The sequence below is a fragment of the Apium graveolens genome, chromosome 5 (genome assembly GCF_009905375.1).
Source record: "Apium graveolens cultivar Ventura chromosome 5, ASM990537v1, whole genome shotgun sequence".
Lineage (NCBI taxonomy): Eukaryota > Viridiplantae > Streptophyta > Magnoliopsida > Apiales > Apiaceae > Apium > Apium graveolens.
The window spans coordinates 46,024,816-46,043,708 of NC_133651.1; the positions used below are offsets into that span (position 1 = coordinate 46,024,816).

An 18,893-nucleotide genomic window follows, 5' to 3' on the forward strand; every position below is an offset into this window, starting at 1 on the left:
TCTCTTATGAGGTGTTTGGGGAATTGTCTTTGTCCTCTTAGCCTTGAAAGATAAAGGCTTCTCAGGAGGTGCTGAGGATGAAGGTTGAACTGTCTGTGAAGTGGAGAGATATGATTTGAGATATTGTCTGAGGGTAGGTTGAGTAGTATGAGTGGTATGTGATGATGATTGTTGTGGTGTTTGAGATGTGGTGATTGGTTGGACATCAGGATAAACAGATCTGTAGGTATCATGATCAGCATTTACTAAGATCTGTTTTACAGATTGAGGAATCTGTAAGGATCTAACCACCTTCTTCTTAACATCAGCATTTACCAAATCATTAAAGGCTCGTTTTGCAATTTTGAAAGATGGAGTTAAGTCAGTGGTAGGTTGGGGGTTATCAGCACAACAATGATTAAAAATAAGCTGACAAAATCTAGCAAAGTAGACAACATTCCTATCTTCTGTCATCCTATCCCCAATAAAACCTATCACAGCAGTTGCAAAATCAAAATGAGTTTGGTTAATGATAGCATACCCGATGTGCTGACTCATTATAGGAATAGCATCAAAGTTTGAGCATTTATTCCCAAAAGCTTTAGTTATGCAGTCAAAGAAGAAGCTCCATTCCTTTCTGATATGAGCCCGTTTCAACTGCCCAAGCTTTGCCAAACTCTGCTCATACCCCAAACTAGCCATGAACTCTTTAAGAGCTGATTCCTCCGGGGTTGAAAAAGTACATCCTTCTGGTAGATGTAGGGCCTTGCGAATGGTACTAGGAGTTACCCCATATGTAGAATCACCCACTTCAAAAACAATACTAGGAGTACCATTTTGACCACCATTATCAAAGTGTCTAGTCCTCCAAAATGTCAGAACTTGTTGGCTCGAAAAGGTTGAAGGTTGGGTCAATGCATACCCGATTTCACTGTGTGCAAGAAGATCTTGCACAAAATGCAACTCAGACGGAGCTTCAGCATGATCAAGAATTGCAGCATAGTTATTTGGAACAAAGTTAGCTCCATCAATGATTAAATCCTTAGGTGCCATGAAAATAAGCGAGATTTAAGAATGCCTGTTAGGTGTTTGATAAAATGTCTGTATGAAAAACCAACGTTAGGAGAAGAAAGAGAGTAAAAGCAAATAGAGAGATAAAGTATAAAAGTGAATAAAAGATTAAAAATCCTCTCTCTGTCTTACTTATACTTTGAAAAAAAATATAACCGTTGGACACCTGTCAGACATGCAGTAATAATGAATAGTTAATGAGCACGGGAAAACAATAATTATTACTTACCCACTTGCAGTTTTTCAAGGAAAAAACCGTTCCACTTACCCAGTAATTCCATTAATCAAGGTAAATCAGTTTTAATTCAAAATTGAAACTGTTTCCACTTATTTAATTATTTTTCACTGCAACACCAATATTCTGAAAAAAAATTCGAGTGAGAATGACCAAAATAAATCAAGGGAACAAGTACTGATAACGTAAAATCAGAACTTAATTTAAATTTAAATTGTAATGGTCATCAGAATATGAATATTTATCAGGATTTATCAATGCATTTCAGAACATCTCAGAGACAAGAACTTGCAAAAAAGAGAAATTTTATTAATAAATTAAGAGAATACATTCATGAAATTTAAATTACATCAAAACTTTTACAAGATTGTCCTAAGCTGCTAAACCTAACATCAACAGCTAATGTCCTGAGCTAAGAAGCCTGACAAAGCTGATGATGAAGAAAAATAGGAAGAAGAAAATAAATTATTTCTTCTTCCTACTCTCGACAAAGAGAATAGCGAGACGTATTATTTGTTCCCGCTTTCGAAGACGACGAAGGTGAAGTTCTCTTCGAACTGCCAGCAGATCATGTTTAATAGCCTCTGGAAATTGAGTCCAGAGATTGTGAGGGATGTTGGAGATAGGGTATGGAGTTGGAATCCCATTTAAAAAGACATGAACAGTCTCATCGCCATAGTTGTAAAACCAACCAAATGCAGCCATTTGTGGTGGTAAGTGTAAAACAAGAGTACGTTTGTGATAAAAGAGTTGATGTGAAGGCTGATGTGAAGTGGTTGTTTTTATAGGCAAAAGAATGCCAGGAGACGCAAAGAAATTTAATGCTGACAGGTAGAATTAATTCTATCTCGTCTCCCCAGACTTGGAAGAAGGAAAACAGTCATTGGAAGTTTAAGTCAGGGTTAATGCGCACAAGGAGAAAGTAAAAATTACTGTACATGTCATGAACCACTATCCCTAATGATATTGACTGTTAATATTCTACCCAAACATAGTCTGATTTAAAATGAAACTGTTTTTAGATTTTATCCATAGATAAGTCAAGTAAAGGATCAGAATTTAGTATCAGAACTTAGACTTATATCATAACTTAACAGTTATCAGAACATAATTTCTTAACTCGAAAAATGAATCCCTATCTTAGTAAGTCTTCACACAAATTCTGATATGAATTCTTCAGAACTTAATCATCAGAACATGCAATCAGAACTTGTCCTCAGAATTTGTACAATGTGACACAAAAACTGTTCATCTAAAATAACATAGATCACCACAGTTATTTTCATCATTCAAATGGAGTGTTTAGTGTGTGTAGTAAGCTAAATATCAGACAAAGAGTAAAGTCTAATTCACTTCAGTACATCTTAGAAATAAGGCATAACTAAAACTGTACTAAAAACCTGTCATTATTCTGAAACCTACTATTGAATGAGTTCATGCTTGAGTCCACCTCAACTATTTTGTGCTAATTTTGTGCATCTTTTTAAATTCCATTTTACAGTGGCTTCTCAGTGTAAGTGAGTCACGACTGCTTATCAGAATTTATGCTATTATCAGAGTATTTCTCCAGTAATCATAGAGTGTGAAAAGTCACCAAGAAAATATTTTGCTTTTCTGATGCATATTTACTTAATACCAGCAATGCACTTGGGTCGTCCCTTCCACATTTGTACTCTAGATCTCAAAAGAGTACCTAAATTTTAATCCTTGATTCTTTTCTTTTTCTTTTGATAAGAGAGGTTTATCAGCACTTAGTACATTCAACAGATTTACTAGCATCAGAACTTAACAGATGAGAAACATTATTCTAGTTTGTGACTTAGTAATAAGATAGACAAAGTAAACTCAACTAAGCTCAATATCAGAATTTGCTTGTGTCAATAGATTTCCACAGAAATAATTACTTCTAATATGGGATCCCTAGTTTATTGAAGACTACTAGGTCAGCATCTAGCACAGGTATCCTCATAGGATTGAGTAGTTACATTAACAGACATATCACTATCAGAGTTTAGAAACTTACATCAGAAAATAGTCAGTACTTAAGCAAATTTTCAATTAAGCACAGAATACACAAAGAGAGTAATTTCTGTAAATACTGATCATAAAGTCTGATGCATCAGAACAAAACTAAGCAAATTTAGAAAAAGAACCTGAAACCATTCCAAGTTCATTTACCAATCTTGTAAAAGTAGCTTCACACAATGGTTTTGTGAAGATATCTGCTAGTTGTTGATCTGTTGGAACAAAGTGCAATTCCACTGTACCTTCATCCACATGTTCCCTGATGAAGTGGTACCTAATGCTGAGGTGCTTTGTCATAGAGTGTTGAACTGGATTACCTGTCATAGCAATAGCACTTTGATTATCACAGTAAATAGGGATTTTGAAATATGTTGACCCATAATCCAGTAACTGATTCTTCATCCAAAGAATCTGTGCACAACAGCTTCCTGCAGCAATATACTCTGCTTCTGCAGTTGATGTGGAAATTGACTTTTGTTTCTTGCTAAACCAAGATACCAATCTGCCTCCAAGAAATTGGCAGCTTCCACTTGTGCTTTTCCTGTGAATTTTGTAACCTGCAAAATCTGCATCTGAGTAACCTATTAGTTTAAAATCTGATTCTCTAGGATACCACAATCCCAGATCAGCTGTTCCCTTAAGATACTTGAAAATTCTTTTCACAGCTGTTAAGTGAGGTTCTCTTGGACTTGCTTGAAATCTTGCACAAAGACAGGTAGCATACATGATATCAGGTCTACTAGTAGTTAGATAGAGTAGAGAGCCAATCATATCTCTGTAATCAGTAATATCTACTGATTTACCAGTATCCTTGTCCAATTTTGTTGCAGTGGCCATGAGAGTGGATGCACTTGAACAATCTTGCATTCCAAATTTCTTCAGCAAGTTTCTGGTGTACTTAGTTTGACAAATAAAAGTGCCTTCTTCATTCTGCTTGACTTGAAGGCCCAGAAAATAGCTAAGTTCCCCCATCATTCTCATCTGATACCTTGACTGCATCAGTTTGGCAAACTTTTTTCAAAGTCTGTCATTTGTAGACCCAAAAATGATCTCATCAACATAAATCTGGACCAGCAGTAAGTCCTTTTCATGGTTGAGGTAGAACAGGGTTTTGTCTATAGTTCCTCTGTTAAATCCACTTTCTAGAAGAAACTGAGCTAAAGTCTCATACCATACTCTAGGAGCTTGCTTAAGTCCATAAAGTGCTTTATCAAGCTTGTAGACATAATCTGGATATTTGGAATCTACAAAGCCTGGAGGTTGTTCAACATATACTTCTTCCTCCAATTCTCCATTGAGAAAAGCACTTTTCATATCCATTTGAAAGACAGTAAACTTTTTGTGAGCAGCATAAGCCAAAAATATCCTTATGGCTTCTAACCTAGCAACTGGTTGAAATGTTTCATCATAATCAATTCCCTCCTGTTGAGAATATCCTTTTGCAACCAGCCTTGCCTTATTCCTTGTAATTATGCCATCACTATCAGTTTTGTTTCTGAATACCCACTTTGTACCAACAACAGATCTATTTTTTGGTCTTGGCACTAGGGTCCAGACTTTGTTTCTTTCAAATTCATTTAACTCTTCCTGCATTGCTTGCACCCAATCATCATCTTGAAGAGCTTCTTCCACTTTCTTTGGCTCAGTCTGAGAAAGAAAAGAATTGTAAAGACATTCATTTGAAGTACCTGTTCTAGTTCTGACACCTACATCAGGATTTCCAATTATCAAATCAGGTGTATGTGATTTAGTCCACTTTCTTGCAGATGGAAGGTTTTCTCTAGAACTGGATGCTCCCCCATGATCCATGCTGTCTTCATTTTCATTTTCTGATGCTCCCCCTGAAACTATGCTCTCTGAGTTGGATTCTTCAATATTTAGATTTTCAGAACTATCAGAACTTGGCTTATCAGAACTTGACGAATCAGATTTGAAGAGCCAGATGTATGTTCTGATGCTTCTTGAGATGTGGTAAGATCTTGAGTATGCTCCCCCTGCATAGGTTCATCTTCCTTTGGCGTAGTCACCACAGTTTCAATAACATCAGAGTTTAATCCATCAGAGTTTGCAGTATCAGGACTTAGATTATCAGGATTATCAGTATCAGAATTTGAGTCTTCATTTTCAAATCTCAGCTGATCATGATCAATAAAGTCTTCAAGTCCAGTAATCTTCTTGTCATCAAAAGAGACATTGATAGACTCCATGACCACTCTTGTTCTCAAGTTATAGACTTTGAAGGCTTTTGTGGAAAGTGGATATCCAACAAAGATTCCTTCATCAGCTTTTAGATCAAATTTGGATAGCTGTTCAGGATGAGTCTTAAGAACAAAACACTTGCATCCAAATACATGAAAATACTTCATATTTGGCTTCTTTTTCTTCACCATCTCCTATGGTGTCTTTCCTTGCTTGTTAATGAGTGCAGCATTTTGAGTAAAACAAGCAGTCTGCATAGCTTCAGCCCAGAAATAGGTTGGAAGCTTTGATTCTTCAAGCATTGTACATGCAGCTTCAATGAGAGTTCTATTCTTCCTTTCAACAACTCCATTTTGCTGTGGAGTTCCAGGAGCAGAGAATTCCTGCTTAATTCCATGGTTTTTGCAGAACTCTTCCATTATCAAATTCTTGAACTCAGTGCCATTATCACTCCTTATTGTCTTCACAGAATCTTTGACCAATTTATCCAGTTGTTTGACATGATCAATCAAGATAGATGCAGTTTCACTTTTTGTGTGCAAGAAATACATCCATGTGTATCTGGTGAACTCATCCACTATGACCATAACATATTTCTTCTTTGCAATAGACATGACATTTACTGGACCAAATAGATCAACATGTAGTAGGTGATAAGGCTCAAGAATTGATGATTCAGTCTTGCTCTTGAATGAAGATTTTCTTTGTTTGGCCTTCTGACAAGAATCACAAAGGCCATCAGGAGCAAATACTGACTTTGGCAGTCCTCTCACAAGATCTTTCTTGACCAACTCATTTATATTGTTGAAATTTAAATGAGAGAGTTTCTTGTGCCAATTCCAGCTTTCTTCAATTGATGCTCTACTCATCAGACAGATTGCAGAACCATCAGGATTTGTTGAAAGCTTAGCTTCATAAATGTTACCACGCCGGTATCCTTTCAGAACAACTTTGCCTTTAGATTTACTCACAACTTCACAGTGTTCTTCAAAGAAATCAACATGATAACCTCTGTCACAGATTTGACTTATACTCAGCAGATTGTGTTTAAGTTCTGAGACCAGAGCTACTTCTTTAATGATGACATTCCCAAGATTGATATTGCCATATCCCAATGTTTTTCCAATCTTGCCATCTCCATAAGAAACACTTGGGCCAGCTTTCTCCACAAAGTCTGATAGCAGGGCTTTATTTCCAGTCATATGTCCTGAACATCCACTGTCCAGAACTAGGATGTTTTTCCTGTTGCCTTGCAATCACAAAGACCAATAATGATTAGTTTTAAGGACCCAGACTTGCTTGGATCCTTTGGCCTTATCAAGTTTGTTAACATTTGCAGCGGATTTAGCATCAGAGTTTATGTTAACATTTTTCTTATCAGAACTTACACTATCAGACTTTGAATCAGAATTTACACTAGAAGGAACAATGGAAACTTTCTTTAAAGAAGGTTTTATTTGATAATAATCATAGTACAAACTATGATATTCCTTACAAGTATAAATGGAATGCCATAAACTATCACAATGAAAACAAGGATTTTGTGGCTTATATCTAACAGACTGACTCTTAACTCCTGACTTTGATGGTAAGGAGTTTATGTTCTTATTCTTCCTGCAAAAAGAAGCCAGATGGTTAGAACTTCCACAGTTATGACACGTTTTCCTAGGAGCTTTAGGAACAGGTTTATAATCATTGCTTTTATTCACACCTTCTTTTCCATTCCTATTTTTCCTAGGTGATTTTACCTTGTTTGCATTCTTAACATCTTTCAGCTTATGCTTAAGCTGCTTCTTAGTCATTAAACCTATGTTTACTTCAGCTGCTTTTCTTGTTTTAGTTTGTCAGAAGTTAATCTCTCTTTAACTTCTGATTTCTCATTATCAGACTTTACTGCTATAAACTTAACAGGTTTTAATTTTGGCTTTTGCTGAACAACAACAGGCTTAATTTCTACAGTTCCTTTATCACTCTTATCCTCTCCATAACCTAAGCCCTCTTTCCAGTTTTCACTACTTAGCAAATTTTGAGTTGTTCTGCCAGAGTTAGTCCAAGTCCTGATAATCTCTCTTTCCTTTTCTAACTCAGTTTTTAGAGATTCATTCATTTTTAGCACTTCATCCCTAACATAAAAAGCATCATCTCTATCCTTCTGAGTTTGATGGAACATAACTAACTCTTTTTCTAAGAAATCATTTCTTTTATTAAAAGCAAGATTTTCAGAAGTTAATCTTTCACATGTTAAAGTTTGATCTCTATAACTAACAAACATGGTTTTAAGATATCTTCTCAACTCATTAATATCATCAGTATGAAAATCATAAGTAGTTTGAGGTACCTTTGATTCAGCAGCTTCAGAACTGCTTTCAGCACTTGCTTTATCAGCATTTACCATCAAAGCATAATTCTCCTCACTTTCAGAGTCTGAGGTGTCTGTCCAGCTTTTCTTCTTTGTGACAAGAGCCTTGCCTTTGTCACCCTTCACTTTCTTGCAATCAGGATATATGTGGCCTTTCTCACCACAGTTATAACATTTGACATTGGTATAATCTCCTCTGTCAGACTTTCCTCCTCTGCCCTCAGATCTTCTGAAATTCTTCTTATCAGAACTTGTACCTTTCCTGGAAAACTTCTTTCCCTTCCTGAACTTCCTGTATGCAATCTTTGTGATCCATTTCACCATAAGAGCACGCAGCTTCATCATCTCCTCATCAGCATCAGTCTCAGGCAAGCTTTCAGAATCTGAGTCATCATCACTTTCAGAACTTGATGACTCAGTATCAGACTTTGTGAAAAGAGCTTTACCCTTGTCTTTCCTTGAGGTAGCTGCCTTGGGGGATTCTTCTTCAGCCTTAAGAGCAACTGTCCTTGACTTTCCTCCTTTCCTCTTGCTTCTTTGTTCCATCTCAAGTTCATGATTCTTGAGCATTCCATAAATTTCATCAAGAGTTGTTTCATCAAGATTGTAGTTATCTCTTATTGTTGTTGCCTTCAAATCCCAGCATTCAGGAAGAGCTAACAGGAATTTAAGGTTTGAATCTTCAAGATCATACTCCTTATTAACCAGTGACAAATCATTCAAGAGTTTGAAAAATCTATCATATAAATCAGTCAATGACTCATTAGCCTTTGAGTCAAAGTGTTCATACTCTTGAGTGAGTATTGTCTTCTTGTTCTTTTTAATTGTATTAGTTCCCTGACACCTTGTTTCCAGAGCATCCCATATCTCATTTGCAGTCTTGCAGTTAATTACCCTGTTTGACATTACATTATCAATGGCACTATGCAGTAAGTGTCGTACCTTAGCATCCTTAGCAATTGATGCGATATCTTCAGCAGTATAATCACTCTTCTCTTTTGGTACAGTCTTTGCTGCTTCACCTGCAACTGCAACCGCGAGCTTGGTTGGTTTGTGAGGTCCTTCCTTGATTCTATCAAGATATTCTGGATCTGTAGCTTCCAGAAACATGGTCATCCTCACCTTCCATATGGCATATTCAGATGGTCTCAGTATGGGAACTCTGATGGTCTCATACCAACTTTGAATTTGTGTCTTTGGAGGTTCTTCAGTGTTGGTAGGCTTAGTTGGAGTTTCTGTGTCAGACATGATTGTGTTTGGATCTTAAATTGTTTGTGCGTTAACAGATAGGCTCTGATACCACTTGTTAGGTCACACAAACTGTAGAGGGGGTGAATACAGTGTAAAGTACAATCAAATCGAACTTTAACAATTCAAGTAACAGAAAATAAACTTTATTGAAACAATAAACTATGTTACAATATGAAACTGCTACCTCTCAGTGATGAATAAAATATCACGAGAGCTGCTAGGGTTACAATAAATAATCTTCTCGAATATGATAACACTTATAGTATAAACCCTATGTCTGTGTTTATATACTACACAGTTACAAGATAATCGCTAATTGATATGGAATACAATTCTGCTTCCTAAAATATATCAATCAGATATCTTTTCTTCCAAGTATTCTATTCTTCATAGAATTCCTTCTTCATGCATATCTCTTCTTATATTTATCTCGATCTTCTTTCCTTTAATCAGCTGATGTCCTTATCTGAACGTCCTTCAGTACTTAAGTTCTGATATCCATCTTCTGATGATTATCTCCTGATAATATAAGTACTGATATCCTTAAGTCCTGACTTCCAGTAAGTACTGATTTATCCTGTTTAAGTAAGATCTGAAAACTAAACACAAATCATATTAGTCATGACATTATCAAATATATCTAACAGGTTGCTAGGTTTTTTTTTATTTTCATTTTATTTCTTTTTCCTTTTTTCTTTCTTTTCTTTTCCTTTTCTATTTTTATTTTTATTTTTTTTTTATTTTTTTTCTTTTCTTTTCCTTTTTTTCTTTTTATTTAAGTTTAAATTGTAACTACTTTAATTTATAAAATAAACTTAAATATAACTTATATAAATAAACTAATTTAGATTTATAAAATAAATTTATTTAAAGTTTATAAAATAAATCATTTTAAGTTTATTAAATAAATTATATTAAAGTCCATTAAATAAATTTATTTAAGTTAACAATTAAACTTTGAACTTCGCCAGTCCCTCGAGCAGTTTAGCTGTATACTCCGCACACCTCTTCTCGTACTTTAACAGATAAACGTTCAATCCAATTACGTTCCTCAACTTAACAATTCTTCTAAAAATAATACCCAGATTTCTTTCACGAGCTATTGACGCCTAGTGCAACTGGTCTGGTTCACAGACGACTAACCCCGATTCAGTTCTTCGTATTATAGCCTTGATTACATTGTTAAGCTTGCAAAAATTTTATCGCTTCGGACCCTGACTGTTAATAAACAAATGTACTTTTACTGGAATCATTTCTGGTACTTTAGACAACGTCTTCATTACTATTACAATCTTGAATACTTTATTCACTATTCTTCACCGACGCTTGAACATATAAATGAATTCCTGTCAGTGAGTATTATTTCAAGACTGCAGCTCTCTTCTTTAACCTATGTCTATACCCTGTCTTCAATTCTTCAGGTTCCTATGCTTCATACACCGTCTATCTTCAATCAATACATAAACTGAATCTTCATCATTTCTCAAACCTTGAAAGTATTTAATCTTTATTCTTCACTGAGGCATGATCATATTAATGAACTTCTTTCAGTGACCTGTAAACAGACTTCAAGCTTTCTTCTAATCTTTTGATTCTTTGTATTTTCCTTATCTTCATTTCTTCTGATTTCTTGTGTAGTCGTAGTATTATTAACCTGTCATGTTCTAGTGTTGTTCTCGTGTTGAGTTATCACGTAACTGTTAATATAGCTACACAGTCTCACCAACAACCCCTGACATGTTTTATAGAACAACATGCACAGGTTACAAAGATTACACTAGAATGGACTAACACAAATTCTAAAGTCTATTTATCTATTTCACTTTAAGTGCAACAAATCTTTATACAATCTAACATGTCTGTGACCCTCCTGCTGTCTAGTTCATCCTGGCCTTTTATCTTTTTTCCTTCTAACTGTATTTGTAGTTTTTCCAATTCAGTGATAGAATTGTTTGTTGATCGATAATCTGGGATCTTCAAGTTGTCTGTATTCTGAATTCTGAAGTTGTTGTCGAGATCTCTCTTACTGTGTAGAGAGTCACATATCGATAAGTAAAATAACTTATCGATATCTCCACTTCTCGATAAGTATTATGACTTGTCGAGCTACAAGTAGATTGACTTGTCGATATCTCTAGTTCTCTACATAGACTTTTGACTTGTCGATATCTCCAGTTCTCTACAAGCAGATTTTGACTTGTCGACATCTCCAGTTCTCTACAAGTAGATTTTGACTTGTCAAAATCTCCAGTTCTCTACATGGACTTTTTGACTTGTTGATATCTCTAATTCTCTACAAGCAGATTGACTTGTCGATATCTCTTTGGACTTCTCAACAAGTCATTTTTTATTTCTTGACATACATCTCTATAGTCCTTGATCTGCGACTTGTTGATATTTGACTTAAAACATTTTTCCAAAAATAACACTATTCAAATCCAAACTCCTGTACTTCTCTCCGAGACATGATCAAGATTAATCTTCTTCCATAATTTATTCTTAGTTTGATGGCTGTTAATAGAAAAATCATCTAGTCTTTTTATAGACTCAAGAAATACAATACAAAATACAGTAAGATTATCATACAACTGATTCCTAGGGTTGTCAGGGTGACTTAGTCTTGTAGTTAAAATTAAAATAAAAGACTGACAGATTGACAAAGTACAAATTTTATACAATCTTCCAGTTATATTTAGAGTTGAATTTACAGAATCATCTAAATTTCTCATAACCTGGTTATTCTCTAATCATATCCTTGAGTTTGACCGGGCACTAAATTCTTCGATTATTAACTAATCATATCCTTGAATTTGATCGGGCACTCAAGTTCTTCAATTATCTCGGTTCCTCTTAGAATTTCCCGACCTTTCTTTTTAATTTTTGTTAATTAATATTAGTAAGATTTATTTTGGATTTTTATGTAATATAGGTAAATCAGTAGATGTTCCATTAAAATTTGAAATTCTGAAATAAATATGGTTTTTATCATTTCTAGAGTCAAATTTACTTTTTCCATTTTTTTCTTTTATCTTTGGAGTTTATTATGGGCTAATGAGAATACATTGTGCATATCATGTTCGCACAAATTTGAAAAGTATATTCATTACTTTGATGCATAAAAGGAACAACTGTTTTTTTGTTAAAAAAAAAGGGAACAACTGTTTTATTGTAAAATTTGGTTTAGACAACAAGTGTTTAAGAAAACCAAGCACACAACATCTCTACTTGATATTTAAATGTTGTACCACTAATTCGTTGAAGTAAATTCAGTCCTGTGTATTTATTTTTCTTTCGTCAAAGTGAGGCTTAAAAATAAGAAAAGTTATCTATACATGCATGTACTGCTGTGAGCCTGTACACTCTCCTACTCTCTAATACATCACTTGAAGCAAAGCCGCTACTATACAGGTCATGACTCTTAAACAAGGGCCACTGAGGATTGGCTAATTGCCGGTGACCCCAACAAATATCGACAGAACCAAAAATATCGAGAAGATGAACAATGTATACTTGTTACTTGCTAATGCGTGGAGTCGACCAAGAATGTTTCTTCTGCAACTTCCCTCTCAGCTGTCTGATTGTTTCATCTACACTTGCTGAGAACCCTATCTTTGTTTCCTGTTTAGCTTTCGACCGCTCTCTTCTCCACATACTTCGGTCCTCTTCGTCTTTTTTGTAGTACTTGATTTCTTGTATGATATGGTGATCCATCGGATTCACTGCTCGCTGGAATGCTATGTGAAGTAGGTAAGGGGAAATACAGACAACTGTTACCAAGAGCGTGGTTAGCCAGTATAGCGGAGCAGGAGCAAGAGCTTCTTCGAGTATTTTGAAAGAATTCCCAGGTGACACCATCAGCCCATATAGAAATAGAAATATATACCAAAGAGCAATGCTTCCCCACACAAAGACGTGTTGGATCCATGTAAAGTGACTCATTGTGAGGGCAATCTGGCAGTTAACCGTCCAAATGATGCAAGTGAACATAGTGGTGCCCGTAGCAGCCATGTCTGTGGTATAGCCATCAGAGCGGAAGGCCTGATCTTGAGAGTATATGCCGATATTCACAAAGAAAATAACAAGGGAGGTATAGAGACCATTTCCCATCCACCCAAGTATCCTATACCAGTCAAAGAACAAGTTTTTTGGTCCTTGCTGATACAATGCTGGAAACTAAAGAAACAATTACTTTGTATAAGTGTGCGAACACCGGTAACTGAATGTAAACAAGAAGTACAAACAAGATTGATGGACAGACCTGTAAGCAGACCTCAGAAGAAACATCTTGTTCGAAGACACCAAGTGAAATGACAGGCAATGATGTAAGAAAAGCATTGAATAGCAACATATACCAGTCATCATAGACAGATTGCCCAGAAAAGCCAGTGAATGCCTCAAAGTAAAATAGTGTAAGCCCAAAGGCAATGTTCTTGTAGAAGAAATAACATATCTGCACACAGAAAGTTGCAGTTCAATTAGAATGAATCAGTATATAAGCAATATTATAAACGGTAGCAAGAGGGAGAACATTGTGCTATGCATGATGTATTGTTGTCTTTGTGTGCATGTAAATATGGCCTGCTGACAGTTGGTACTCATTTGAGTATGTCAACAAGAAAAACACATTTCTTGTATGCAGTCACTCTGTGGACCTGAAAAATCGGACTGTTTATATCGACATAATGGTCAGACTTTTAAAAACTTGTATATTACCATCTGAGCTATCCTCTTGTAGCACCAGTGACCATGGACAACCAGAAGTCTCTCCAGATATCGGAACTGTGCAATTGAAAAATCACTAGCCATCACAGCCTGCAAGAAGCTGAGAATCTATGAGCTTGTAAACAGGATTAAGAAGTATGATGAGCTTTTAGCTCCCTACTTAATCACAAAATAAAGATGATTTGAGAATGTCCAGAAACTGTAGAAAATATGGACACAATATTTTGAGTAACCGGACTTCACTAATATAAAATGCACAGATTTAGGATCTGAACAAATGCACAAGGCCCATTTTTTATTTCTCCTCACAATCTATCTATCATATGCCTTAGGATGGAGATGTATACAACAGATAAAAAACCCAAAAAGCCTTTCCTCATTATTATCCCAAGTCCCAACTCAGAGGATATCCTGAAAAGATTATTGTTTATAACTGTATATTTCAGAAGCAACCTGTAAAAGATATTACGAACCTGCATGCCTTCAACACCACTGATGCCTACACCAATATCCGTCTCTTGAATCATTCCAACATCATTTGCACCATCACCAATTGCCAAGGTTGTCTTTCCAGTACCTTCTTTCACTAATCTTGTTACCTGGAGTGGCAATAAAATAAATCATACAATTAGTAATCTTATCGATATCTTTTTAGCTGAAATGGGACAACAGAACAAGTTTTACAATGCATTTAAGTATTTCACCAGAGCCTTCTGCTTAGGAGAGACACGACAGCATATGACAGAAGCACAATCAACTGCTAGATTTAAGAAATAATGTTTCATATCATTCTCCAAGGCATAAGCTAATGTTTTGCCATCAATAATCAAGGCAAATGCCGCATGAGGGTCCTTTTCAAGCTTAACCATTTGGCAGGCATCAGTGATTTGCATCAAAATGTCCTCCTTCGCTAACTGACAGATAATAACCAGCATTTAGACCTGTATAGAAATGATTACATTTCTCTTACACGCTATGCTTTAAAAAATGGATACCTTTCCGGAATCTTGGTTTATGATGTCAACATTTACTGCTATGCATATTTGTTTCATGCCCTGTCGAAGCAGACTGCAAGCATATCTGCACCAGGACAATGCAACTTTATCCCACTTACTGGTGTAGATTAATTATTACATACTACGTACAGATCACATAAAGCTATAGACATACCCTATGTTGATTGCAGTTTCCATCTTATCACCTGTAAGGACCCATATTTTCAGACCAGCTTGTGCTAGTTTATCAATACACCTAGGCACCTGGAATTGAAACAACACAGCTGAATCAGAAAGGAACCTAAAAGAGAAAACAACCAAATTATTTTCATGCGATGACTCTCATACCCCTTTCTGAAGTTTGTCCTCCACAGCAGTTGCACCAATAAGTACTAAATCTCTTTCCATCACATCCGACAAATTTTCAAGTATCATCTCCCTGTCACCACCAATAGAAGTCTTTGCTTTTTGAAACTCTTCATTCCAAGCAGAGTATTCAGCTTCTTCTAGCTTCTTATAAGCAAGTGCGAGAGTCCGCAACCCAGATTCTCCATATTCTTTCAGATGCTTCATAGTAGCTTCTTCAAACATTCGTCCACTCTTAGATAAACGGTCGGAAATGATGCTAAATAATAAAATAAAAGATAATATTACATACTGGATACAGTCTTGGCAAAGGAGAGGAAATAGAAAAGGCAACATCATTTTTGAACTAAGCCTTGAATCCTTTCACATTGTATGTCTGCTTTGATCATCTAATACGACCTAAAGAAAAATGTAGAATTGCTAAACTAATGAAAGCAGTGTATAGTATAGAGTAAAAAGTTGTGTGTTCCTTGTATACTAAATGTAAAGGGTCTGAAGCAGACCTGTCTGCGCCTTTGCACAGCAGAAGAATGTGCCCATCCCCATCCTTGATAATCACAGACATTCGCTTTCTTTTGCTAGTGAAATCGAGCACATTAAGAATTTTAAACTCCCTGAAATTTTATCAGGAAACAATAATCAGTCAATCCATCTTCCCCTGTATCAACTTTTATTACAGAAACCTTAACATGTCTTGACCTTTTAATAATTTCGTTAGAGGAAGGATGCCTTTCGCGCAGAAATATGCTTGTTTGACTCCTTTTACAATACTCGCAGCCAAATTCTCTAGCTGCAACAAGAAAAGCTCCTTCATCCGGTGACTCTGCTTCGTAGTCAAAACCGCCAGTTTCCGCATTTAGTTCTGGAATTGCAGTGTGACACAAGGCAAGTATCCGGAAAAATAACAAAATCAGACCTGCATCGGGTTCTCTAGACCAATTTCCATTCATGATACGGCTGTCCTCAAAATTAAACCCTTTCATCTCAGGAGTCTGGTGTTTCACATCTTTAGGAGTCCTGATGCTTTCCATCTCAATTTCGGATTGTCCAAAACTGTGCCTTTTGTTTTCACTACTTCTTCGACTGAGATTGCTTGAAAATTCAGGTTCCTTCCCATCAGTGTCCACTGCCATCTGCTTTGCAGCTGCTACTTCTACTTCACTAGTAGATCTGCCATATGCAGTCCCAGCTATAGAACACTTGAGAAAATCCATCTGGTTGCATGTCAAAGTTCCGGTCTTATCAGAGAGAATTGTATCGACCTGGCCCAACTCCTCATTTAAATTTGAGGTTCGTGCTTGAGCAGGAGTTGACATGTCCTCATCGAACATCTGCAGGTCCCGGTTAATGAAATTTGCTTGAAGGACCTTCACAAACTCAATTGAGATATAAAGCGAGATGGGTATTAGGTATCCATAAAGGACAAGAGCAGTGAGCAGATGATAAATTCCAGACAAGTAGGCCTTGCTAGGATAGTATAGGCTGCTTTTATCAGGAGGTATATACCACCAATCTAGCATCTCTCTATTTGTCTTAACAGCGAAACCTACTGAGCTAATTAATGAGATGAGCACAAGGAATATAAAGAGGATATAAATGATTTTGTCCATCTTTTTTTCAATCCTGCTCCTTTTTGAAGGAGATACTGTAGCATTTTGCATGACTTTGCTGTCATGACCAGTGAAGATTACCACTCCATAGACAAAAGCAGTATTTCTAAGCTTTGAGTCTCTCAGTAGAATTTGGCTGGGATCGAGAGGATAGAGCCGGTGGTCAATTTCTAGATTACCGACAAAGGAGTAAAGATTAGGATTGGGGTCTTCGCATTTAATTGTTGCAGTGAAATTCTTGAAGGAGTCATCATCATTCAGAGGTAAAGTTGCCTCTAAAGCTCGTTTAACCTTCAGGTTTGTCTCTCCATCTAAGTTCATAGTCTCCACATAACAGATTCCATCTTCATAACTTGATGATAAAAAAAATAAATCTGCAGGAAAAAATTGGTCCTTTTCTACTTTAACCACGTCTCCAACCTGAATCTTCAACCAAGGATTATAAGAAAACTTCCCATTTGTTTCACGAGTACTGACTTTCCGCAGATTAACCTCCCTATCTTGAAGAAATCTACGCCAGTCCTCAATTGCCTCCTTTGTCATACTAAGTCCCACAACAATGGCCAGAGGAATAACCATACTATACCATGAGAATGGAGTAAGAGGTGTGAGTGACAAAATTGCAGCAACGAAGAAGTAAACATTGGCAACACGGCGGAATTGCTCAAACAATGCCTTAGGTAAGAAAGTAATGACATTGTACTTTGTGGTTGATATGTCATTTAAAGAGTACTTAAGAGGTTTCTTTCGGTGAAGATGGGGCTGATTGCAGTATACGATTCTTGAATATCCGGAATCTTGAAACTCGTGAGGACCCTCAGGATCATCGGTAGGTGACCTTACGCACCCAAATGTATAAAGACTGCTACGTAGGAGTTTTCCCCTGGTCCTGCTATTTGCCATCTCCCGGGCTTTAGTAGCCAAGAAAGATCAAGAGTACCACATAAGCACCTCGAAAAGTTCACAAGAACTCTGGCATCAACAACTTTAACTTTTAGAACAGGACCACAGAATTACTCCTAAGATTCTTGGAAACTTTAAAGAAAAATATAAACACTGATCAAACAAATTCTAGAAGAGCATACTCTAAAAACACTGGTCAACACTAGAAACATCAAGTAAACTACAATCCCATAGAAAAACAAAAAAATGTTAAAAATCGGAACATTATAGCGACGGCAAACATGGACATTGAGAAACAAATTGAATTGCAGTAAATTGTGAGTACATGCTGATAAGTTGATAAAGCATTTTTCACATAAAAGAAAACAAGAAAATACAGGTATAATTGATAGCTTAAAGTCATCAGGACACAAGGTCAACCAAGAACAACTAAGTAAAAGCAGAACAAACTCAAGAACTTGATTACCTAGAAATACAAGAAGACCATAATATTTAAAACAGAAAGTAAAGACTAAAGAATTTACAGAAAATATACTACATTTGTAATCAACAAGTAAGCACAACTTATAAAAACAAGAAATTTAATTTGCACAACTTAAAATAAATATTGAAATATAAGTAAGAGATTAAAGAGGTACCTGAAAATATGATGGGGGGTGTTAATCTTGAAGAGAAGAATGAGGGCAGGGCAGGGCAGAGCAAGTGAAGTGAAATAATAAAGAAAGAAAGGGTCCAGCAAAAGAGTAGGAAGCAGGAGATATTACAGGAGGGAGACAAAAAATGAATGCTAGTTCGTGTGTTTGTCTGATGCTATATACAGTACATTTTTGTAGGAGAGTATTGTATGAATGCTTTCAAATAGTGTGTGGGCGAGAGAGAGAGAGAGGGGGGGTGGGAAGAGAGGTTTTTTGTAGGAGAGTATTCTATGTATGTTTTCAAATAGTGAGGGGAGAGAGAGAGAGAGAGCGAGGGGGTTTAAGCAAAAGACGGGGAGAGTCTCTTTTCCGTCTCAAGTCTTGCTGGGCCCTCCTGTTCTGCTCTGCTCCTGCACTCTACTCTGTTTTACGTACGGGTCTCCTTTTTGTTTTTTATTTTTTTTTATTCTTCTTCGCTCCAAATTTTAGGTAATGAAATATTAGGCGCTCGTTTCGTTTCATTAATCTTAAAAAAGACTCAAG

The 18,893-nt window shown here is 36.2% G+C and overlaps 1 protein-coding gene across 1 annotated transcript; it reads right to left on the bottom strand.

Moving 5' to 3' along the window:
- Positions 1–12,374: 12,374 nt before the first annotated feature.
- LOC141723952 (putative phospholipid-transporting ATPase 4) lies at positions 12,375–18,665 on the bottom strand. The gene is made up of 11 exons (XM_074525925.1): positions 18,354–18,665; positions 15,902–17,784; positions 15,706–15,816; positions 15,185–15,461; positions 15,012–15,100; positions 14,837–14,921; positions 14,546–14,755; positions 14,315–14,440; positions 13,833–13,931; positions 13,378–13,569; positions 12,375–13,292 (listed from the first exon to the last, which is right to left on the bottom strand). The coding sequence occupies exons 2-11, from the start codon at positions 17,713–17,715 to the stop codon at positions 12,633–12,635; spliced, it is 3,663 nt and encodes a 1,220-aa protein (XP_074382026.1). The 5' UTR covers positions 17,716–17,784; positions 18,354–18,665; the 3' UTR covers positions 12,375–12,632.
- Between the last annotated feature and the right edge of the window lie 228 nt (positions 18,666–18,893).

Bases quoted from the DNA above. Each gene is read 5' to 3' on its own strand.
- LOC141723952 (XM_074525925.1), bottom strand. From the start codon at position 17,715: ATGGCAAATAGCAGGACCAGGGGAAAACTCCTACGTAGCAGTCTTTAT. The intron at 14,441-14,545 runs GTGAAATACTTA...TTGCCACTCCAG, and splicing joins CTCCTAAGCAGAAGGCTCTG to GTAACAAGATTAGTGAAAGA. The intron at 13,293-13,377 runs GTCTGTCCATCA...TTGTTTCTTTAG, and splicing joins CTTCTGAGGTCTGCTTACAG to TTTCCAGCATTGTATCAGCA.